At 42.4% G+C, this 24852-nt stretch overlaps 1 protein-coding gene across 2 annotated transcripts in view; it reads right to left on the minus strand.

Annotated features, from left to right (window-relative positions):
* Window positions 1-24852, minus strand: part of GRM3 (glutamate metabotropic receptor 3) — a 228931-nt gene that overhangs the window by 83592 nt on the left and 120487 nt on the right. For both annotated transcript variants that reach the window (XM_025929748.2, XM_086696796.1), the window contains exons 2-3: window positions 21387-21998; window positions 223-1078 (exon numbers count right to left, since the gene is read on the minus strand). In XM_025929748.2, coding sequence (XP_025785533.1) covers window positions 223-1078; window positions 21387-21854 — 1324 coding nt within the window. In that variant the 5' untranslated portion in view covers window positions 21855-21998. The remainder of the gene's footprint in view (window positions 1-222; window positions 1079-21386; window positions 21999-24852) is intronic.

Genomic DNA, 24852 nt, shown 5'->3' on the forward strand with positions numbered 1-24852 from the left:
CTTTCAATTATGGGTAGTCTATCAGCCAAGATATTCCCTCAAAAATAAGTTAAGAACATCAGAGCCGTCACATTGCATCTTGGAATATTTGTGTAACAGGCTGCACCCTTTTTTGTGGCTCCGAAAGGAAGATTTCTGGGTCAGGGGCAGAGGTATTTGATTCTTGCTTGATTCCACCTGTTTATCCCACAGAAAACGAGGAAAGCTTTGCTCCTTGCTTACCTGTGAAGTTGATTTTCAGCAAATAGTCCTTGTACAACTTCTTCCCGTCCAGGATCTTCATAGCATCGCACAGCTTGGTGGTGTTGGGACACAGCGTACGCTGCATTTTGTGCAGGGCGTGGGCCATGGCATACACCGCGTTCACCACAAACATGATCTTGGACTCTTGCTCGTAGTTGCTGCTGTCGATGGCCAGGTGCTTGTCGCACGCGCGCCGGTGGTTCCGCTTGTTCTGGAGGCTGCACTGGAACTTCTGCTCCCAGAAGTCCCGGAACCAGGGGTTGCGGTGGTTGTTGTAGGGGTTGAGGCTCTGGAAGTAGCGGTCGAACTGGCGGACGGGGTGCGAGGCGAGCTCCAGCGTGATGGCGCCGTAGGCCACGTGCTCGCTGCCCTTGACGATGCTCTCCTGCGCGCCCCAGCCGTCGCTGGCCACCCAGGTGAAGGAGGCGTTGGCGCGGCTGGCGGCAGCGATGAGCTCGCGCGAGTCGTCGCTGCGCATGAAGAGGACCACGACGCGCGCGTTGGGCTTCTGCAGCAGCTCGCGGATCACGCTGTCGTAGGACTTGCGGATGTTGGAGCGACCCACCTTCTCCGCCGTGGCGATGCAGATGTTGCGCTGGCGGGCTTCCTGCTCAAAGGCCTCGATGCCCGTCTCCCCGTAGTCGCCCTCCGAGGCCACGGTGGACACGTAGGTCCAGTTGAAGAAACGCAGGATCTCGGCCATGGCTTTGGCCTGGTAGAAGTCCGGGGGCACGGTCCTGGCAAAGTAATCATAGCGCGACTTGTCGCTGAGTTTGGCGCTGGTGGACGCGTAGCTTATCTGAGGGATCTGGAAGAGCCTTAGCAGGTTTGCCACCTGGGGTGGGGGGGGGGGGGGAGGAGGAGAAAGAGAAGTACTTGTTTTAGAAACCTTCTGGTAAACGCACGTGAAAAATGAACAATACCAGACTGTTTACCCAGCTCCCTTTTCCCCTCTGGATCGCGAAAGTCTTGCGTACCTCGTTGCCAGAAGCTTCCCTGCGCTGTGTTTTGGCTTTTAGGGAGCTGTTTCAAGGGGAAATGTTTATGCTTTGGGAAAGGGCAGAGTAGAGACATGAAAAGGGCATTGCTCTCTGTGTCCTAGACTTTATGCTAGGCCCCGGGCAAAGATCGGTCCTGTTCAGGTGCCTTCAGTGTGGTTGGTTCAGGTTTCTGGGGTCCTGCTACAGCTCTGTCAGACAGCGAACTTACAAGGGAATTGGCCAAACCGGTTTTTAGACGACTTGGCTGCGGTTGTGTAGAAAAAGCCTGGGTGTTGCCTGATTCTCACTTCCCCCTCTTTTGCTAAAAATGGCAGTCTCTGGAAGAGTTTAAATTGGGAACCTGATGCCACATGGACAGTCCAAATTAGACATTTATTATCTAGGTTAAGAGGGAAAAAAAAAAAAATCAATTCTTTTTGGTCCGCTCCAAATTTTGGCACATGCTTTTCTAAACTTCGGAAAAGCTTGACAGACATTTTCTTTGCTTTCCTTTTCCTTTTCAAATTTTGTTTCTGTTTAGACTATGTGAAAAGAAAGCATACAGATGCTATTCTTACGGCATTTTTGATTAAAAAGCAAGTTAGGAAGTATTAAAGACCTGATCAAGAAAGAACCGTCTCCTTCAAAATTTTAAGGCTTGAATAAAGAATTTAAATGTGTCATAATTCACCTACCAGGAGTAGTTCACTGTGTTTATTTCTTACACAATAAAAAAGGAAAATGACACTAGCTTACCAAGGAGCATTTTATGCATTGAATGTTTGCATAAAAATTTATCTTAAAATCTCTGCACGCACTATATGTACATCTAATACGTTTATTTTAATTTTTCCTGGATACTTCACATAGCCTGAACCCTCCTGTGTCTATACTGACTTCAGCTAAGTTACGTAACACACTAATTGTACTTTAATCAGCAACAACACTGAATATTCTGATATACTCTATGAGTACTTTGAAATTTTCCTTCTGGAAATTGTGGTTTCAGGTTTACATTTGACATGTAGGAAGCACAGCTTGAAACAGGCAGCTGTTAGCAAAGAGCACAAGTAACATAAAACAACTGACATCTGAGTCCTGATTAATCATCATTTCATCTGGCAAAGGAAACTAACAGCCAAGTTCATACACAGCCACACAGCATGTTCTTGGAGATCTGGCCTGCTATTAAAACCAACACTTGATATAGCCCAGAGCTATCAAAAATGTTTTCTATATCATTTCAAATCCTGGTCCCTCTCACTTAACTACAAATAGAACAGCTAGAAAATCTGGCATTTACCGTGCAAAATAAAGCAAATTTAAGGCCCAAATCTTTCTTGCAGTTGGTAAAAACCTGCTAAAAGAAATTTTAGGATACAGATAGATTTGGGAGAATAGAGGTAAGTGGCTGGGAGGCTGGGTGGATGAAGGCTAGTATGCCATTTATTTCTTCTTTTATCAGGACTCAGAGATCCTGAGTCCAACACCGATTCATTTGAACATAGGAGTGCTGTTTGTTTACTCAGCCTGATTGATGGGGGAATAAGCAAGTACTGTCATTACTTCTAGACTGATTACCTGGCTTCCTTCGGGTTTATGTACCATGGTTGCAGACTGGCAGTAAGAGAGAGCCCTGTCTGCGCTCAGGCTTGCCTTGGTAATGGTGTTTTTGGGTAGCACTGGAGAAGCCATCTCTTCTTGATGCTACAGTTTTCTCATCTTCAAGTTATATCCGTCAAGACCTTAACCCCCTCAGGGAGGCAGAGAATGAAAGGACCTGAAAAATGCCCAGAAATATTATTTTCTGGTAGCTAGGAGTCACAGTGAAAGGATCCTAAGCTGCCAAAACTTTCTTCTCCCAGAGGGGTACAAGCGATGAGAAGCTGCTTAGGAAAAGAATTCTTATCTGTTGACCGGCAGGATCCTGTGGCTTCGTGTCTGCCTCTCCAGGATGTCTGAGAACAATTTTCAGATAAGGCAGGCTGTACGATAGAATGAATTATGCATAGAATAACGGCAACACGGAAAAGTTTCCCTGCACGGGGAAGGGGCCGCGATGAGCCGTCGCACGTTGGGGAGGGTGGAGGGCTAGAGTCAAAGAGCAATTATTGCAATTATTAGAACTATGCATAGTGTGTGACTATGAATCTGAAGGGTGGAGCACAGAAAGACGCCCAGGTGGGAAGAAGAAGGGAGAAGTAGAGGAGCTGTGCCGTGGCCTACACCACAGATTGTCTAGCTGCTGGTAGGAGGAGCTTTCTTACTAACATAAAACTTGGAACCAGAGTTGGGGGACCTCCAGATAGTTGTCAGCTGGATGTTTCCTATCTCATTTGTCTAAAACTTGGGCATCTGCAGCATTCTTAACTTGCTTTCCTGGCCATATGGTTGCTCTGAGAGAGCATGAAGGAATAAGGGGAACTCCTACACTGGCCATCATTTTAAGAGTAAAAGAAGAACAATTTTCGGATGGGGAGCTAATGTGAAATTTTGGAAGAAAGCTATCCAATTATATTATTAGTAGGAGTGGAGTGAGGAAAACGAGGATTGAGTTATATAGGCGTCAGCAAAAAAAAAAAACAAAAAACAAAAAAAGTGGTTTAAAAGTAGAGATACACTTCTCATGGACAGAGACTCTAAAAAGGTACATAGCCTAAGAGAGAAAGATTTGAAAAATAACTCCCACTGTAGAGAATAGTTTTGATAAGACGGTAAAGACAAGGTCTCCAAAGAACCCATGGGGGCCTTTGAGTGATAAAAGAGCTAGTGACAAGAGATGGGTGCTAGGGCTGTGTCGGGTCCTTGGGCCTCCCCACGGGCAGCTAAAAGATGGGAATGCACCCATAAGAATTAGGGAGACTAAAACACAGAATGCGAAAATGGAGCAAAGTGACTTTTGTTGTTGCTGGTACTGTTATGTGTTTATGTTTCAGGAGAAGACTTGGTGAAAAGAGAGACTTACTGGCTGGGGAAGTTGGTTCCAGATGGTGAAAGAAAAGACCTTGCCCAATCCCTCTTGCCTTTTCCCTCTATTCAGTGAGAATGTTTCCCAACGTGGAGATGGTAATACAATTAAATGAAAATCTTATCTTGCATCATTGTGGGAGAGTAGACTAAACAAAAGCCCATATTAACCCATATTATTTGAGTTTGCTTCCAGCTCTGAATTCTGGGAGAAACAGCAGATGAATCTGTGGGATCCCCATGAATAATCTTTGAGGATTCAATAAGGGGAGGACTGTCAGAGGGTGAAAAAGAAGGAGGAAGGGGAAATTCAAGAAATATAAATTAAGATTAAATAAATCAGTAAGCAGGATGTGTTTTGGTAACTCTCTAGAATAGAGTTTTTAAAGTTTTTTTTTTTAACGTGTATTTATTCTTGAGAGAGAGAGTGAGACAGAGTGAAAGTGGGGGAGGGACAGAGAGAGAGGGAGAAGCAGAATCTGAAGCAGACTCCAGGCTCTGAGCTGTCAGCACAGACCCCCATGCGGGGCTCAAACTCACGAGTGGTGAGAACATGACCTGAGCCGAAGTCAGATGCTTAACTGACTGAGCCATCCAGGTGCCCCTAGAGTTTTTTCATTAGAGAGCATGCAGGCACTTAGAAAGGGATAGCATGCATTCACTAAGAATGAATTTCACTAGAGAACATCTCTGTGGAACTATTTAGGGAAGAATTGTAGTCCTGGAGGACCGTGACTTCAACAAGGCATTAGTGACATTACTTGCACTCTTGTGGAAAAGCGACAGCGATAGGAATTGGTTGAGAAAGAGAATGGTTTGGAAGAAGGTGTATATAAGGTTAAATTTTTACCAGTGACTTTGGAAGATAAATATAAATAAGCTACAAGACCTTCACATTTTAGAGCTGGAAGGAACCATGAAGATGCCCTAAGCCTTTTGTTTTATAGATGAGGAAACTGAAGCTCATAGGGTGAAGTGGCTTTCCAGAATTTACACAACCAATAAACAGAAAAACTAAGATTAAAGTCCAGTCTCTTGATTTTTCCAAAGGACTAGACTCCCTTGCTGGCAATAAGGTGATATTAACATAGGAGAGATGTAAATTTCTGAATTCAAGTTAAAATGACAAAAGTGAATAAAGGAGAAGAAAACTAGGGGAAAATGAGGTTACAAATGCAAAGCTGAGTGCTGCAGTTCAGCACCAGAAATCCAAGGGTGGCTAAAATCAAAGGTGGATTATTGAGGGGTTTACTCTCTTCAGATTCCATTTCATACTTCTTCAGAAGTCATCAGGGAGGAACTGTCCCACAGTCCCTATTCTCTGAGTGACTGTCGGCAGACTGCCTTTTTGGGGAAACCTTTTAAAGATCCCTGGTATTTTTAATGGTGCTAATAGTTTCGTGCCTGCTAGGGTTCTAACTGTTGTAGATGTATTATCTGCTTTAATCCTCATAACAATCTTACGCAATGGATACTACCATTATCCTGTTTTGTAGACTGAGGAACTGAGGCACAGAGTGCCTTGGGATCTTGCTATAGAGTCCAAAGGTGATGGGATTTGATCCCAGGCATTTTGGCCCTGTGCTCAACATCCCACACTTAATCCATTCTGCAACCCCAGCTCTGAACCTCTGTCATCTGCAATTATTCTCACTATGCGATAGCACTGGTATATTTCAAGTTATAACATGCTTGTCTTCTTTTAAATTTCTGAAGGCCTTAACTCCTTGATTTGAGGACCATGAGTCATCATTCCTTGTTATCAGAGTGTGTGTTATCAAATAATATATATATATATATATATATATATATATATTTATATATTACTTTTTGTTTTCATTTTTCAGTCTGTATTTTGCAGTGGTTCCATAAGCATTTGCTTTCTGACTGGCCATCTTCAGAGGTAACAGCAGTTGTCTGAGAATCCACTGGGAAATTTTAACTGTGAGGTCGAAAGCTTCAAGCTATAAATATCATGATCACGTTTGACTTCATGATTTGTGCGAGAAACACAATGACCTTATGGCACAGCCTGTTATCTCCTAGGCCTGGAGAGGCTGCATGCAGGTTTAATCGAACCCCTTCTCCCATGTAGCATGTATTACAGTTTTATGTTCAGTGGTCAGACACCTTGGGGTGTCCATTTTCTGGGTGGTTTGAATTTAGGTAGGACTAGCTATTGCCGTGTTTTCATTGTAACCCAGCAAGTCACTAATATATTGACTCAGTTGGCTTGAGGAGAAACATTTAGGATGCTGGACTTGGCCAGGTTACTATTATTTAGCAAATGACATGATCTGAAATTAAGATTTCTTGTATTTTCCTCATTTTTGTAGTTGCAAGGGGTTATTTAGCATGGGCTTCATCTGCAATAGTTGTCCATCAGGCCAGTGTTACCTGTTGTTGAACATCTGCCATCGTTCTCCCATTCTTCCCCCTCCAGATGAGCTCAGTTCTGTGTGGTTTCCCCCTATTTATTATGTTCTGTGTCTATGCTTCACGTTCACTACATACGATGTTCTCAAATCTACATGCCTTTGCACATGGCATTCCTTCTGCTTAAGATAACCTCCACCACTTGTCAGCTCAGCTAATCCATTCAAAGGTCCCTTCTTTCTTGATACCTCATGTCAAGCTGAGACTCTTTTTCTTGTACATATTTTCTTCATAGCACTAATCAAAGTATATGGTGATTTCTGTTCCCTAATTCCTCTACTGGTATGAGAACTCGTAAGGACAGGGGCTTTGTATTGTTAATTTCTGTTTCCTCAATGCCTTGCAGAGTATAGAGATGCTCCATAATGTTTGTTAAATGAATGAATTGCTGAATGAGTTGGTAGTTTGCTACTCTCCCATGTAATCTTTCCTATTACAAGGATAGATTTCTGTGGGAAGAAAGTAACTGGCCACCAACAGGCAGTGTAAAGATAATCTCAAACACTATTGATAAACAATTTGCTGTGCAATATGGATCCTTCACTAATTACATTCAATTTTGCACTAAAATGAGATGACACATAAGACATGGAATTGGCTTAGACGTTTAGGAATCTGAAGCAGAGTATTTCGTATGATTAAAACCGATTTCTTCACATTATTTCTGTGTCACCAACTGGGAATATATAAAAGGAAGTCAATATTATATCAACTGGATCTGGTCATCAGACCAATTCCCTTTAGGGTATAAAACTGTCTTTCATTCTGAGAAAAACAAACTAAGGGCCTTAGCCCTGAAACCTCAATTCTCAAACAACATATACCTAAAGTAGGGGTCATATAAATGTATATCTAAGGCCGGCTTCACCAAATGAACTGATATTAGGATCTGCTGATAAGAGAAGTTGTTTTTTTTTTCTGGAGACAAATGCATCATATACAAGACACATTAAGCAGCCAAACACTCAGAACTGTCATCAGTTGCTCACTTACTCTTTCTTGGGAATGTCTAAAACTTTACCTTTCCGATAGTCAATAGCTGATTGTGGAGTGATGCTACTGTCGGCATCAAAACCATCCTTATGTGCCGTTGAGTATTTTGAGTTAAAGACCAATGTTTCTGAAAGTTTTACTTCTCTCAACATTTTTTAGCAAGTCAGGGGGACTCTTCTTTTTAGTACTCTGGGTGTCATGCTTCATTTCAGTGATGTCCTCATCATGAGAGCGAAAGAGTATGAACTGTGAAAAAGAGCTCAGGTAGTCTGTTCTTTGATGTGAAAAGGGAATATGGATTGGAAATTTCTGTCACCTGTGAGGCTCCACATCAATCCTGCGGTCCCTCTTCCCGTTCAGGATGTCTGTGACGTACCCATTTCAAACATGAGCTTTGTGCCTTCTGCGGTGGCACCGTGCCACGTATTTTTCTCAACAGAAGACAGAAAGGCGTGTGCAAGTTTAGAGTCTAGTGGAAATAGATTTCCCACTCAAGAGATTGTCCCTTCACAAGGATGCCTTTCAGAACTTACAGTGTCATTGGCTTCAGAGACTGTGCTAATACATTAAAGGGAACACCGATAACTCATTTTTGTGTGGACCTGTACTGACCTACAAAAGTTCCAGATGGTGAGAGGCATCAAATGTTTACTTTCCGAGAGAAACACTGTCTATACGGCTGAAGTATATGCATTTGAAAAATAACTCGTTGTGGCTGTCCTGGGAATCAGGAGATTCAATAATAGCCACCGTGGGTTTGCCCTTGCACTCTTGGCCGTTCATCTATCTCTTTGGGGCTGTTTTCTAAGATTAAGCCAACAACTTCAGCTGTTTTATCACACATGCAGTCCTGAATGCTTGGCTCCGTCCTTTTAATTAAGCGATTATATATAAGTCTGGAAGAGAAACACTGAGGGCTGCACTTTGAACCATCTGCTACCTCATAACCCACGTGAGTACAGGAAGCAGGTTGTGAACGTGGTGATGGTAAGAGACCTCACCGACCCTGCTCTTCCGAATGACCAAGTTGCACTGTCAGCTGTACAAAATCCCGGATTGGTTTGTATTTTAAACTGCAACTGGAGGTGGTATATAGTTGAGAAACCGCCTGAGGAATCCAAGCTGTTCACATCACATGAGTTATCTGCCCATAAAGGATGCCAATCATATTGTTACTGTGGAAAGGATTAGTCATTTTTTTTTTTTTTTGGACTGCCCTACCTGCAGTACATCTGGGAACATTTTGCATGAAAACAGTTGACTACAGCCCATGACTGAAGGCCAGAGATTAATCTGGATTTAGGAAATCACATAATAGAGTGTAGCAAATGCCAGTTTACTCAGTATAATCTGCAAAAGTCACTAACTCTTGCATGCCGTGGCCCCCCGAACACTAGTCAAAGGTTCATACTGCCTTTCCCGTTCAACAGCCTGACTCAGTCCTGATGATTTTGTAGGGGCAGTCCAGACAAAGGATTCTTTATCTGTGGTGAAAACTTACAAAAATGCCTTGGAGTTACCCTGATTTCTATCCCAACCTCTCCCGAAATCGCTGCACTCAACGCCTGTGGCTTGCAACCTGGACAATAATATACTTTCATTGTCTCCATTCGTGGCAAATGGATTTATGAATAGAAAGGTTACCCATTTGGGTGCTCTCAAAACTGAAATGATATGCAAACCACATAGGACTCCTCGAATCACGTTTTTTTTGGGGGACCAGTATTATAAGACATGTCGGGTTTCTCATGGTGACAGTGCTGCTCTGTCTTGCTCCCTTCCTAACACGGCACTATTGGAGGAATAACTTTGTTTCCATCCTGACTTAGCACGTGCTTAGAAGAAGAGCCAGAGGTATTTTGCCGACTGAATCGGTTGGCATCTGACTTTTGCTTCCCTTTTTCTCCATGAATTAATTTTCGAGAGAAATCATGGAACCGCATTCATTTGGGTTCCAGTCACTAACAACGGGATCAAGAGGTCTATGTCGGATCTGGTCCAGAGTGTGTTAGTGTTTGCCAGTAACACCTGCGAAAGCATGGCTCCCAGGGGGACTTGACACCGACAGATCCGTTAGAAGCAGGTCTTTTCGTACCTCGGGGATTGATTTTCGACAATGCCTGTTGGAGGATTTAACAGAGCCACAAGTTGCATTAAACCATGTTTTCTGTGACCCCTGAAGTGACTTGCCTAACGACAACACGACAAATATAGTCTTACCAATGAGAGAGACATTTCTTTCCTTGTTAGCTGTTAACCAAAGGCCAAAAGTTGTTGCTACGCCTGGGGGCAGATGAGGGCTATGGCCCGGTTGAACAAAAAAAAAAAAAGGTTACTATTTCCTCCTGAGGTCCTGGGGCAATAATTTAGGGCAGAAGGTCACATACCACATTCTTTGTAGCAAATAGAACTGTGTTATTCACGGTTTCCCCGTTGGCTGTTCACTACTTCAACAGAGGTGTCAGGAAGAAAAGCAAATAGTGTAGTGGTTCATTGCGCTGGAGCGGAATCAAAGAGGCCAACGTTTGGAAGCCCCGCTCCTTCCCTCGCCAGTTGTGTGACCTTAGGCGAATTGTTTTAACTCCTTTAAGATTCAGTTATCTCGTCTGTAGAAAGGAAATAATAGTAGTCCCTTGCTTGAGAAGTTATGCGAGGATGAAATGACAACACAAGTGAAGTATTGAACTCAGGGGCTGGCACTTAGCAAAGGCTCAAAAAGTGGTAGAGATGATGGTAACATCTCACCCAGCAGTCATTCATTCAGCGGACTTTGATCAGTGCCAATGGTATGAGGCACTCTTCTAAACTTTAAATTTTTCTGTCATGAGTAAGGTACCCCCACTGCCTTCCATGAAATTATAGTCTGGTGCAAGAAAGAAAAAACATAGCCAAGGTTTAAAATTTTGAGGTACGTGTATACAAACTTATACAGAAACACAGATGAACGAGCAACTAATAACACTCAGGTGAGTCATGGCAGGCCCTCCTGGAGAGGAAACTTGTAGGCTTGATCTTGAAGGATCAGTGAAACGTCACCAGAGAAAGAGAGAAGGATGTAAGAATACATAGACAGAGAAGGGTCTTTGTTTTAATAGTATCCGATAGTTTAGTATTATCAGGGCACCAAGTGTCTTGCAATATTTAGTAGAAGGCAAAGAACAGAGGGACTGTAGCTACACTGCTAAGTGTTTTATATGCTGTGCTAAACATTTTGGATTGTAGCATGTGCTAAACATTTTTGGATTTGTTTACAAAATAAAACCATTAAAATTTGTAATTAAGGGAATGACGTGACTTTTAAAGTTGTGTTTAAAAAAAAAGGCTAGCTATAGTGGGGGTGCCTGGGTGGCTCAGTTGGTTGAGTGTGTCTGGCTCTTGATTTTGGCTCAGGTCATGATCTCGTGATTCGTGGGATCAAGGCATACTCAGCATGGAGCCTGCTTAAGATTCTCTCTCTCTCTCTCTCTCTCTCTCTGCCCCTCCCCCACTCATGTTCTCTCTCTCTCTCTCTCTCTCTCTCTCTCTCTCTCATAAAAAAAAGAAAAATAAATAAAAAACGCTGTACTGTAAGGCATCCAACTTGAAAAGAAAGAGTCAGGGAAAGGTAATAAGATTAACAAAACACTCATCCTGACTTAGGCTGTGAGTTCATGTAACCCCAGTAATGATGAATAAGTTCCTACTAGAAATATCAAGATTGGAGGTTTAATGGAAAATCTCAGCCCACCTAAAACTGTTTTATTTGGAGGGGCCCTGGGTGGCTCAGTCGGTGGAGCCCCCGACTCTTGATTTTGGCTCAGGTCATGATCTCATGGTTTGTGAAATGGAGCCCCGCATTGAGCTCTGTACCGGACCCTCCTGGGGATTCTCTTTCTCTTTCTCAGCTTCTCCCCTGCTCCTGCTCTCTCTCTCTCTCTCATAAACAAACAAACAAACAAACAAAGTTAAAAAAAACCTCTTTTATTTGGTTGGTAGTACTCAAATACTTGTGTCTTCTTTGTTATCCTGTTCATGTCCTTACAGGCCACCTTCAATCGTTCTTGGAAAGAAGCAGGTCATAAATAATACTGGTCGTTGGACAGAATAGAAAGGGTAAAGAACTTTTAAATCCCTGCTAAAGCCTTTCTTTAATGTGGAAATGAACACTGAGAGTCCGTTCAGTGGCCATTGGTAACAGTTGAAATTTGCTGGATGGCACCAACTTGTGTGGGCTGTTGGACTTCTTTAAATCTGGTTCCCCGTGATATTCCTTAAAACTACTGTGTAAGCATAGGTGAGATGTGCTTACGACATACGTATAGTTTTTACTTCTACGGAAAGGTACTTTCAATGGAAAAATTCTGAACAAATTGTAGATGATGTGTTCAATCACATCTGTTTTCCACATTGGGGAAGCTTAATTGCCTGGTTTGTGTCCTACGAGGCCTCACTGTGAACCTGATGGCAGCTCCCCAAACCGGAGGCACAGTGCCTGGGAGAAAGCAATGGGTCCCTGGGATGCATGCCCTACAAATTCAGCCCTATTAAGTGATGGCAAATGTTTCAAGATGCTTTGCCATTCTGACCACTTGGCAAGGAAATCCGGTCTAAATCTGGAATATAGTTTTTGAAAGTGTTTGCTTCTACTGTATTCTCCCCTGTGTTGCAGTTCCCTCTATTGGAAGGTAAAGTCAGAGCTGGCAAGAATCAAGGGTTTGTCGCTAGTAACAGAGGGATTTCCATAACATACCAGGTGGTGATGTCAGAAATAGCAACACCACAATTTCAGTGTCCAAAGTCCCACTGATACACTGCCTGGAGTATCAACGTTTGCTTAGAATTTAACTCCAAGTGTTTCTGGAACACTATTCTTAAATTTCCAAAGTCCATTAATTAGAAAAACACTCTGTAAGTTTTCAACTGCATTTTTCATAGACCAGTAAAAGCACTTCTACCACATTAAATCAATGAACTTTCATTATCATAAACTGCCAAGTGTTGGCTCCTTCCGTATTGAAATCCTGAGCCTTATGTATTGATCCGTTTAAAAGGCACATGTTTAATGGTAATTTGAAAAGAGAACTTTGTGTTGTTAAAGCAAAATCACATCTTAGGTTTAGCTAAAGGTGTCGGGAGTCCTAATTCAATTAGCTTACCTATTCATCTATTTCACAGTATAAAACACTTGCTGATATGTCAGGAATGTCTGTATTCCTTGCATTTCATCCTATGACCTCCGTCAAAGACATGTGATGGCAAAAAAAAGCTGGTTCTCAGCCACGGGCCATTCTCTTGCCCATTGGACAAGTGGTCCTGATGGTAACCTCTTGTTTTTCACAAGAGTAGTTTCCAAATAAACACGACAGAAGGGGAATTAATTAAGGAATAAATTAACCCCAAAGCAAAGGAAAAAAAAAAAAAACAACCAACCAGCGCATCTTAGATAATTACCTCTGGTGAGAAATTTCTACAATGAAACAATGTTAACAAAAGCATTTTAAAATTGCTGTTGCCTCCCTCCCGGTGATAAAGTCCTTGAACAGTATTGCCCTTTTTTTTTTTTTTTGAGGAGGGGAAGCAGGAACAATGAGGGGGAGGTTTCAAAACAATCAGCTTTGTGAAATTGCTTTAGAATGAAAAGTCTGGAAAGGAAATAAATAAAAAGATTCTATTTGAGATAACTTTTGAGTTGGAGTTTCCTGAAGCTTTGGCTCTGTGAGGGGTTGATCAGGATAGCAGTGTGGGAGGCAAGCTCTCAGGATCCTAATGTTGTTTCCACTATTTGCAAAGTAGTAGAGACTTCACCTTGAATGACCCCCAATGCCTCCAAGAACTGTTTCTCTTGGACTGTAGTTGTTAAAAGTTAAAAAAACAAAAACAAACTAACATATAATAATGATATAATAATAATACCAGAGGTGCCTGGGTGGCTCAGTCAGTTAAGTGTCTGACTTCAGCTCAGGTCGCAATCGTATAGTTTATGGGTTTGAGCCCCACGTCAGGCTCTGCACCAACAGCCTGGAGCCTGCTTGGGATTCTCTCTCTCCCTCTCTCTTTGTCCCTCCCCTACTCACGCTGTCCCTGTCTCTCTCAAAATAAATAAATAAACTTAAAAACTAATAATATCAATAATAATATCTACTAAAATCTAAAATGTTAAATGTTCATTATGTGTGAAACACTATTTTTGCTGTTTTTAAATGTATTGTCTCATTTAATTCCTATAATTACCAGGAAGAGAGTACCATTAATATCTCCAACTTAGACATGAGGAAAGAGGCAATGAAGGCTTAAATGAACCCTGTCTGCATGCGGAGTTTTAAATCACCGAGCTGAAATTAAAATTTTAGGAAAGCCTTGCTCAAAATGTATAGTTGTAGCATATCTGTGCCATGATCATTGTATCTGCAATATTAAACTTACTAAATACAACTATCATCTTTACTTTTCTGGTGATTGACACACTAAAGATAGATTAGTGAATGGATTTCTAATGCTGTCACTCTGCTTTTGTTGAGGTCAGGATAATGTTTCCTTCTCTTCTGCATTAGCTATGAGCATAGGCTGTGGCAATACTTGGCCCTCTGATGACTCTGTGTGGACTAAGAACAGAGCCCTCTCCTCATCTGGAATGGCCATGGGTGCCCAGCTCTGTGAACTTGGTTGGTTGTCTCTGGACAACTCTAAGCGCAAACGAAGTAGAACCCATTTGTGTATCTTTGTGGTATCTTTTGATACTGAAATCAAGGTATATCTTTTGTGGCCCATGTGCAGGCAGTAGAGGAGGGGAGAGTGGGGGGAAACTTTTGTCCCACATTCTCACTTTGCTACATCATCGTCCTTTTGCATCAAACCCAGTTTTCCATTGTAAGAAAATGCTTATTTGAAACTTATGAACACCTAGACTAATCTGGAATAGGTGGGTCGTGGCTGTGACCCCCCGAGTCCGAGATTTGTTTACCTGGTAGAGGCATTATCCTTGGTGCCCTCGGTACACAGGCAAAAGGATGCATTTCCTAAACTCACGTGGCTTATCGGTTGGTGGAAAACTAGATCTGCAAATAAACAATGGTATTTAATAAGATGGTAGTGGTGATGTGTGTTTACGTTGTGGGAGCTTGGGAAGCGTTTCTCAAGAAGGGTAGGGTTGGAAGTGAGAACTGAAGGTAGGTGGGGTTTGGGAAGGCCTACAGACAGCTGAAGAACATTACATCCCAGGTGGAAGAAACACTGTGTTCTCTCTTTCATGAAAGAATGTGCAGATCCTCTCTGGGAGACTATGAGAAAGCAACTTTCCAGAGAGACTTCAGAGGCAGGCTTGATGTTTACACTGATCTAAATGTCTTTTTCCTGTTTATCTCCACTGCCTTCTGCTCATTCTGTCATGCTCTCTGGTCTCCTAGGGCTTATGCTGTCAATTGATACTCAGGTCCTGTTCTTACGCCTGTTTTATATATGGGTTTGATACCTCCTCCTTTGCTTATACAGGCCTCAGGGACTCCTAAGAGGTCTATTTTTTTTTAAAAAAATGTAAGGTTTATTCATTTTTCCAAGGCAGAGACAGACATGAGGCAGGGAGGGGAAGAGAGAGAGGGAGACACAGAATCCGAAGCAGGCTCCAGGCTCTGAGCTGTCAGCACAAAGCCCAACACAGGGCTTGAACCCACAGACCGTGAGATCATGACCTGAGCTGAAGTCAGATGCCTAACCGACTGAGCCACCCAGGAGCCCCCTAAGAGGTCTATTTTTAAATTTTATTTTATATTCTCTCTGCTCCATGTTACCCAGACCCTACACAATAGTATTCTTGATGTTCCTAAAATATAAATGCTTAATAGATGCTTATTTTCTGATGAAAAATGATTTTCGTGAGAGCCCTGGTTGTAATATGTAGGTAATTGAGATGCCGGGTTCACCAAACTCCTAAAAATACTACCATAATCAAGTGAAATAACAATTGGCTGGGCTTCTTCAAAGTGAGCCTGACAGAGAAGAGCCAATTATTTATTTGCTTCATATTTGAGATACTACTTCTGTGGTAATCCCTTGTATCGCAATAGTGGAGCATTTTGGTTGCGCGAGAAGTGCCCTTAAGTGCCATATAGTTCAAATACCAACATGGACATGCTGCTTCACTTTCAAAAATGGGTCAGTTTTGCTTGAATAACCCCAGTGACAGAGGACTCACTTCCTCACACCCCCTGCTGTTTCATTTCTAGGACATCTCCCTTATGTCGGCCCTAAATGCGCCTTGTTCTAGATCAGTGATTGCCGGTTGGGAAGGGCCATAGCTCTGTGATTTGGCAAGCCATGGAACATTTTTGGATGTCACAACTTCAGGTGCTGCCGGCATCGAGTCTAGCGGGTGGAGGCCGGTGATGCTGCTAAATAAACCTCCCAAGCACAAGGGCAGCACCAGCCCAATACTGCCAAGGCTGAGAAACTCTCCTCTAGGTTCACCTTATTGATCCACAGAAAAAGTATAAAATTTTCCATCCGGCAGTCTGTCTGAGACTTGGACATAGTTAACTGCACGAAGGCTTTTGTATCTCCAAGTTCTTCGATTATTTTTCTAATGCTGTTATAATAAGACGAGCAATTCGTGTGTGACTCTTCCTAAAGCATTTGAATTTAAAAAAGAAATGAATCATTGGGAGGGAGGGCAATGCTTAATACAAACTGGCCAGTGGCGGACCGCTTTTGCACCATGGGCTTGGTGGAGGAATAAGAGAGTGGTGTCTTCATGTGCCGTTCCCCTTGCCCCATCTAGAGAAACTCCGTGAAACCTACTGCAAGGGATTTAGTTTAAGGAGTTATTCTGATCAGAGACATGATGGAAGCAATGCATGGCATTCCAAATCCGTGTCATGATGCTAATGTCACAATGACTCTCTCCCAGGGCTAGAAAGGTCCTGAGATATGGATATTGCCTGTAAAAGGGTCTGACTATCCTGGGCATGAGAGAGAAATCAAGGCTCTCTTCTGCCCTTTCTATGAGCTCATCTTTTAGATGCCATCTAACCCAGGCCCCCATTTGTTGCTGAGGTCACTTTAACACTCAGGGACACAACAACCGGGTCAACTAATACCTGTCATTTCAGTTAAAATGTGCTCCAGGTCAGCAAGAAAGACTGAAAAAAAATGACACATCCTCTGAAAAAGAGAGAGGAACGTTTTTGGAACAATTCAAGGGACATGTTTGAATGGACAGCTGAGGAGCTCTCATTGTAGTCTGTTTAAAAAAGCACAAGCATGAACAATGCTTCAAAATAAGTACCCTGTAGACAATGGCCCAGCTAAAGGCAACCAACCCGATACTCTTCTTGAATAAATACTATTTTCCCTTGAAGTGGGTAGATTGCAAGCTTATGGGGAAGAGCAGAATCGTCTTAAAGAGAATCACCAGAGGAGGTCAATAGATCCCATGTATATTTGCTAATAAAGAGGATTTTGGTGCTAGCTTTCATTGATTATCCAGTTAAGAAATCAATACTGTTGCTTTATAAAAGGGACAACCACAGAGTGGTTTGCGCTACTTAATAAGAGTGTTGGGAAAATAATTATTAAGGTCTTCATCCATGGTGATACAGTTTAACTCAGTAAATCATTAAGAATTTCCTCTTTCATGCAGTTTTCACCCTCTGCAAACAATGCCTATTGTATGAGCTAACACAGCAGGAGGTGTCTCCTCTGCTGACTTCCAGAGAGTTCTTTTCAGTTAGTGAGAAGATAATGAAAGAAGAGGAAGCGGGAGAGAAAGCATCTCCTCAAGCAATCCCACCAAGAAAGCAATCCAGGCTCACGTAGGGGGATTATTATCATTCTCTAAAATCCTCTCTCTCAACAGGCAGTTTTGTAACAAAAAACTCTTTGGTTTGGGACTGGGCGTTACGATTAGATGATAGGAAGTTTTCAAATTGGGTGGTGGATTTGTGTTAGTACATTTCTTCTCTGGCTTCACCCTCTTTTTTCCCCTCTGCTCAGTTCAAGCAAAGATACTTTCCATTAAATATTCAGGAAGTCAAAAGTAGTTAAAAATGGATTACAGTGTTGCCTGACGTAAATGAATCTTTGTGGCTACCGGCTACATGCTGTTACTACGGTTATCAGACACCGGGGTTTATGAGAAGAATCAGTCCAGGAGTAGTAGGCAAGTGTGAGAGGTACCCTGAAAAATCCACTCTCTTAAAATCTTTTCTTCATTAATATACAAGAGTGCTCTAAATTCAGCCTTAGAAATTTATTGCTTTGGATTGCCTTTGACTATGTTTTAAAATTCTTACTAAAAGACTTATTTCAAATGGATAACACATTTTAATTCTTCTTCTTTCTTTCTTTCTTTTTTTAAAATTTACTCATTTATTTTGAGACAGAGAGAGAGAATGCAAGTTGGGGAGCAGCAGAGAGGGAGGAAGAGAGAGAATCCCAAGCATGCTCTATGTTGTCAGGGCAGAGCTGGATGGGGGCTCGATCTTACAAACTGTGAAATCATGGCCTGAGCTGGAATCAAGAGTCAGACACTTAAACAACTGAGCCACCCAGGTCCCCCTAACACACCTTAGTTCTTAGCTCTATAGCTAAGAATTCTCTGAGCTCCCCAAGGGGTGTCCCTAAGACCTCTCTTTGTTCATGATGCCTAGCTGAAAGCAAGACCCTGTGGGGAAGTGTTCCTTGGAAGCTGTCTGAAATTCAGTGTATAGACAAATCACTCCACCCCCTAGTTTACTTTGGCCAGGACCAGTGTGTGGTCTAATGAGAGCCTGAGCAGTCAGGACCCCAGGGGGCTATGGAGGAAGGGGTGAAGCCATCTCTGCACTTCCTCTCCAGCTCACTCCCTTACTGTGTCAAGGCCTTCGTCCTCTGGCCCACGGATATCTGCCACAATATTCCAATTGGCCTCTTCAGATCCAGTGTCTCCTTCACACTGTGGCTCACTTAGCCTTCCTCCAGTGCAACTTTCATGCTATCCATCTTTCTCAAAACCTTTCTAAGTGTTGTTTCTGACCTTGTGAGCTATATGAACATATTGGGAATTGTAGTTACTGTTATTTCATAGGAATATTGTACCTGAAGCCAGAGTGTGAGTTCCTTGAGGTCAAGGCTGTGTTCTTTCTTACTTTAGTGGTCTCTCTAACCCTTGTCCTAGTGCAGAACACACACAAGGGATATACACAGATTGGCTTGTTGAAGAAGCATATGGGGCACCAACAATGGCCTCATGGGACTGTTTGGCCACTGGGAAGGCCATGGAGTTGGTTTTAGATGTGGCTCTTCTACTGACTTTTCCTATCATTGTGGGGACCTAATAGTTATCATTTATTGAATATGGTAGTGTTTTGGTGAGGCATTTTCCACAGATGCTATCAATTTATCCTCTCAACAACTTATCAAGGTAGATGCTATTTGCTTATTTTATTTATTTACTTTTAACGTTTATTTTGGAGAGAGAGGGAGGGTAGGGGCAGAGAGAGAGGGAGGCAGAGAGAGAAGTAGGCTCCAGGCTCTGAGCTGTCAGCACAAAGCCCAACTTGGGGCTTGAACTCACAAACCACGAAATCATGACCTGAGCTGAAGTGAGAAGCTTCACTGAGCCACCCAGGGACCCCTATTTTGCTTATTTTACACATGAGCTAAAAAATGTGGAGTTGGAATCATAACCCCATCTTTCTGGTGGTGAAAATTGACATCCTTCATTATAGCATGATACTTTTGGATTCTTTATTTGTGCTGTGGAAACAGAAATCATATCAGCATTTGTGACTTTATGTTAATTTTGACCACATGAATGAAATAATAAGCTAGGTCCTTTGATGATTAGGAAGTGGCTTCTTCCCTTGTGAACTCATACAGGATTTTAGTAGCCCAGATTTTTTTTTTAATAAAACAATTTGCCCCCTTCCGCTGCCTTTTGAAGGTACATAGGTAGTAAAAGAGTAAAATTAGTTTAAAAAATCTATTTGCCTGGCATAGTTTAATTACTTTGGCTAAACAGGTATTTACACATCTGGTGTAGAGTGTAATTTATTGCACTGAAGAAACTAAGGTCAGAAAAGCATATATATATTCTCTTACCAGTGGTAATATCAGGTATAATATAAATATTTATAAAATGATTGGCACCCATCTGGTGAGATTATTATTGAAAGATGACAGATACATATTTTTAATTCTCTCTTCTCAAATAGCAAATCCTGTCTCTCCTGATCCAAGTATAGAGATAGTGGCAAAATTAACATAATATGCTCTGAGATGTGCAATATTTTCTATCCACCTAATGAAGCCAAAGGGTGTTTATGAAAAACCAATTATCCTAATTACTCATAATATGAGGGTGTGTTCTGAAGAAGGAAAGAAATTTGAAGTAGCTCATTTAGAGCAGCACAGAATTGTACATAGAATTTTAAATGCCAGGAATCTAGGAGATAGAAATAAGGTTATTCCAATGCAAATAGAGCCGACTTAAGTGGTTTGTGACATCTAAAGATAACATGAATGTAATCTGACTTCCGTCAGTGCTTGGGGCTTTGATTATAGTAATTTGGTAAGAGGCAAAGAACATGACTCTTGGAATCACGGACTTTTATTATTGTGACCTTCATGCCATGGACTTTTATTATTGTGACCTTCATGCCTCTCACCAAAAAAAAAAAAAAAAAAAAAGATTGAATGGCAGCTAACGTATAGAAACCATATGGAACAGTTGAAAGAGCACAAAAGTACATAACATTTGAGTTCTAGTTCTTGAGCTGCCTACCAATAGGAGTTTTCATGAAACCAGTCTTTCTGGGACTTGGGAAAATGAGAAGGTTGAGTTAGTAATTTCTCAGCTCTTTTCCATCTCTAAAATTCTGTGACCGTGTGAGTAAAAATTGCTAGAGTTTGAATAATGTGTTCCTTCTTTTTCTAACATAATTATAAGATCCAATTGTCAACTTTTTATCTTAATTTAAGTCACAGGCTGAATTGTTTCTCCCCCCCTCCCCCCACCGCCATGGTAGTAATTCACTGGCTTTTCTGCATACATTTTCAGATTTGCACCATGAGAAACTGTTTACGATTAGTCTCTGAACAAAATGATGCTTTAGTAAAAATTAGTGTAAAAAAACCCCAGAGTTTAGATGCTATTTCTTCTGATGGTTGATTGTATGGATGGCTTCAAATAATCATGTCACCTTATACCCACATCCTTTGTGATGTAATTTCATAGCACTTGTCCTGTGGGCAGGACATATTTCTCTGCTCCTCGACTCTGGGCTGAGCCCTGTCAGTTGCTTTGGTTAACAGGATGTTAGAAGGAATGACAAAGCAGAAACTTGGAAGGGGCCCGTGCAGTTAACTTTGCATTTCCTTGCACCTCTGCCGTTGCTCTGAGAAGAACACGTCTGAGCTAGCCCAGCAATTCCAGGTGGAGGATAAGGAACAATCAGGAGTAGAGCCACCCACAGCTGAACCCCACCTCGATCAGCTCACTCCAGCTGATCTTCAGATCAATTTAGATTCAGATCAATTTATAATTATTATAAATTATAATAATAAATCTTGCTTTAAGCCACTGAATTTTGGGATAGTTTGTTAGGCCACAGTAGCTACCGGAGACACTTCTAAACAGTTTTCATCGCTAGAGAAATGTTACGTCTGCAAGCCCATATTACCAAATACCCACTGAAATAATCGATTATATTTTAATATTATCCATGAAGGCAATTATCAGGATATTTTCTTTTTGTTTCCCCAGGACATGAAACCAAAGAGACATAGCATTTTAACAATAGTGCTGGCCAATCTTACCTGTATGGAAACACTGCTGTATGAGCCGCCGATGACCCCTGCGATGAGCAGTGGGATATTTTCTTGGATGGCATAGGATCCATCAGGACACATATACTCAGCTTCATCCACTTTAGTCAAAGATGCCCTGACAAATTCCAGTGATTGCTCTAATGCATAGGTATCCCTTGAGCATGTATCCAAAATGTGCACACCCAACTTCACTCCTGGTAGCAAGTAATTGTCTTTGTTGATTTCATCAATAGCAAACAACATGGCTTCCAGGCGTTGGATCCCTCGGTCCTCATTGATTCGCCCACATTCCTCAGTTCCAGTGCCTTTTTCATTAATAGGAAACAGACCCCCTAAAACAAGGTCACCTTCTATTTTAATTTCCCTCCTCAGAAAGTTATGGTCCCCTAAAGAGAGTAAAAATCCCTTTGAAAACAAAGCTAACATGAGAACTTGGAGTCTTGTCAACATCTTCATGAATCCTGCTTCTGTACCTCCGGGAGATATCAATGGGTGAAGCCAATGTTGCCCGCTAGTCCTCCTCTCTCATTTCCAAACTGGATCTTTGGCCTGTCCTTCAAATAAGGGAGGAACAGACTAACAGAGCCTGTTACCAAATTCCTAAAGAGATAAAAATTATATGAACAAAAATGGTAAGCAAAACATCAGTGATTACATTGAGGGTCCCCAATCAGACCTTTGAAGGGATCATGACTCAAATTACCAGTTAGTAAACACATACTGCACCACTACACCAGGCACTCTCCCCCCAGGGATTCTCACCCAGCCCTTACAACACATGGTGACGCAGATCTTAGCGGTTCCATCTCCCAGAAATGGGTACTGAGGACTAAAACAGAGAAGCGACCAGTCAAAGTGTACCTGGAATGGGGGTGATGTTTAGACTCTAGTTTTCCTAATGCCAAGTTCAGTACTTCACCTACTTGGTCATAGACTCTGGTCAGTCAATGGTAGGGCAGTAACTTGGATTGAATCTGTATCCTTTCTCCTTCAGCTACATTTATAGACCAGCCCTTTTTATTCACTCTTTTCTTTCCATTTGAGGACGAAACAAAACACCCAAGTGACTCTTTCACCGTTTCTGCATTTCTGCCATCACATTCCTGTCCTTCCTTTATTCTAGATACTCTCAGCCCGCTGCAATCAAGATTCTGCCTTCACTGCTCTAAAAAAAAAAAAAAAAAAAAAAAAAAAAGGCGGTTCTGGAAAAAGCTACTACTGATCTGCTAAGTTTTCAAATCCACTAACCCCACTGTAGGCCTCATTTGACTTGAACTTCATTGAAATTCTGACTACTTTCTACCTGCTCCAGCTTCCTAGGTTTCTGTTCTCTTTCTTCTACATCTCAAATTTCATTGTTGAACACCTCCTCCCCACCCCAGGCTCGGTCATCCACTGTCAAGGTTTCAGCTCTCACTGAAATGATTCCTAGGTTAGCTGCCTGCTAAACAGCCCTGCCTACACATCCCTGTGACACCTCAAGGTCTGTAGGTTATAGACTCTCGCTTATCTCTGCGATTGGATCTTCTTTGTATCCAGGTGCTCATGCCGGAAACCTGCAAGCTGGAGCCCTTCCCACTTTCCCCGCTTCCACCCTTAATTAGCCACTAAGTCCTGTAAAGTTTACCTGATTAGCTTCCTTCAATGCCACCTCTTTGTTTATAACCCCTCCGTGCTAGGCTCTTGTTCTCACTAACAGGACCATCGCAGGAGGTTCTACAGACCTGCTGCCGGCCCCCAAGGCACGTTTTTATCAGTTAGGAAAAGATAACCTTACTCAAGTACAACATTTTCAAATTTGTATGGTATCACCTGGACTGCAGATGATGGGGGAAAGTTCCAATTGCCACCGATAGCTGCCTCCTCCAGCCAGCGTTAGGCAACTCCTGATGTGGCCTCACGTTCAGAGGGGTGTAGTGATTACCAGTGGTGGGGTCTGTGCAGTAGACTGTGGCTTAGGATGCTTCCAGAAATCAAGCTTCTTTTTACATTATAGGGTAGAACATAACGCACCTTCAAGGATGCAGGCAAAGCCCTGCCATGATAATCATGTTTTTGACAGTAGGCTGGGGTCTTCCTAGGGAACATTCCAGAATCCTGGTGTGGAGTAGCCCAGTTGCATGTACACAAGCCAGCAGACCTACCTACCTACCTACCTAGCACCGGAGCAAACACTGGCCGGCACTCTCGTGCCACCTGTGCGCCGCCCTTCTCCCCAGATGAGGTAAGCTTATTATTTTTAGAGTCCAGTGAAAGAGGTGATGGCAGAGATTCCTGGAACATTCTCCTGACAGGGTGCTGTTGCGTGTTTGTGTGTGCAGTTTGGGGTACCTGCCCGCTCTCCTGCTTTTGTACGTGATTGTGTATTGGTGGGGTTTGATGAGGGAGGGGGTCCTCCGGGCTGGTCTTCCACTTGGTCAGGATGTCCGAAAACCACACCAGCTGTGTGCTGTCAGCTTTGTCGGTAAATGTTCGTCATCTGAATGGTGGCCCACCCGAGGAGGCACTCGAGGAATGCAGAGTCTTACTTGCCGCTCAGAATGGCCCGTCTCCTACCAGTCTATACTGACTTCCTTCAGCCTCTAGGTTGAAGGATTGACTTCTTCGTGCTCCAGAATCTTGTCCCTGGCTAGCTCTCAAGCCTTACTGTTCACCAGGCCCGTCTGCTCCCTCCTACCTCTGTGCCTCAGCCGTGACTGAACTATGTTTACCTGAGAGGACTTCTAGAATGTTGATGGTGCCTGATGTGGCTCATGTTTTTCCCTTTGCCATGAATGCCCTTCTATACCCATCTGTCTGGCAAACACCCACTTATCATCAAAGACTCAATAATCACTACCAGGAAAGGCCAAGAATTTTTTCCTCTCTTCCTTCTCTGCTCAAATCCTGCTTTATATTCCTACTGTAGCTACTTCAAGAAATGTTTGCTATTACTATTATAGTTCTTATTTGTTTCTTTGCTCATTGGGAATAAATAAAATGGCACAACATTGAGGATTTTTAAGGCGTGAAGAAAAAAAATCAAAACCCAACAATAAAAAAAGAGACAGGAACTAGTTCAGTATGTACTTTAACAGTTTTGACATTTCTCCCTTCTCATGTTAGCAGTGCCCTTTATTTATTTTTAAAAAAATTTTTTCTTTAACCTTTGTTTATTATTGAGAGACAGAAACAGAGCGTGAGCATGGGAGGGGCAGAGAGAGGGGGAGACACAGAATGTGAAGCAGGCTCCAGGCTCCGAGCTGTCAGCACAGAGCGTGACGTAGGGCTAGAACTCACAAACTGGGAAATCACGACCTGAGCTGAAGTCAGACGCTTAACCCACTGAACCACCCAGGCACACCTGCAGTGCCCTTTAAAGCCCAGCTTTCCACATGCTTTCTGTTCCTTTTGCATGAAGCAAGTGATAGATTGTTTTCTTGAGACATGTGAGTCATCCGGGTTTTGTTTTGTT

Source organism: Puma concolor, chromosome A2 (genome assembly GCF_028749965.1).
Source record: "Puma concolor isolate L17-30 chromosome A2, mPumCon1.1.hap2, whole genome shotgun sequence".
Taxonomy (NCBI): domain Eukaryota; kingdom Metazoa; phylum Chordata; class Mammalia; order Carnivora; family Felidae; genus Puma; species Puma concolor.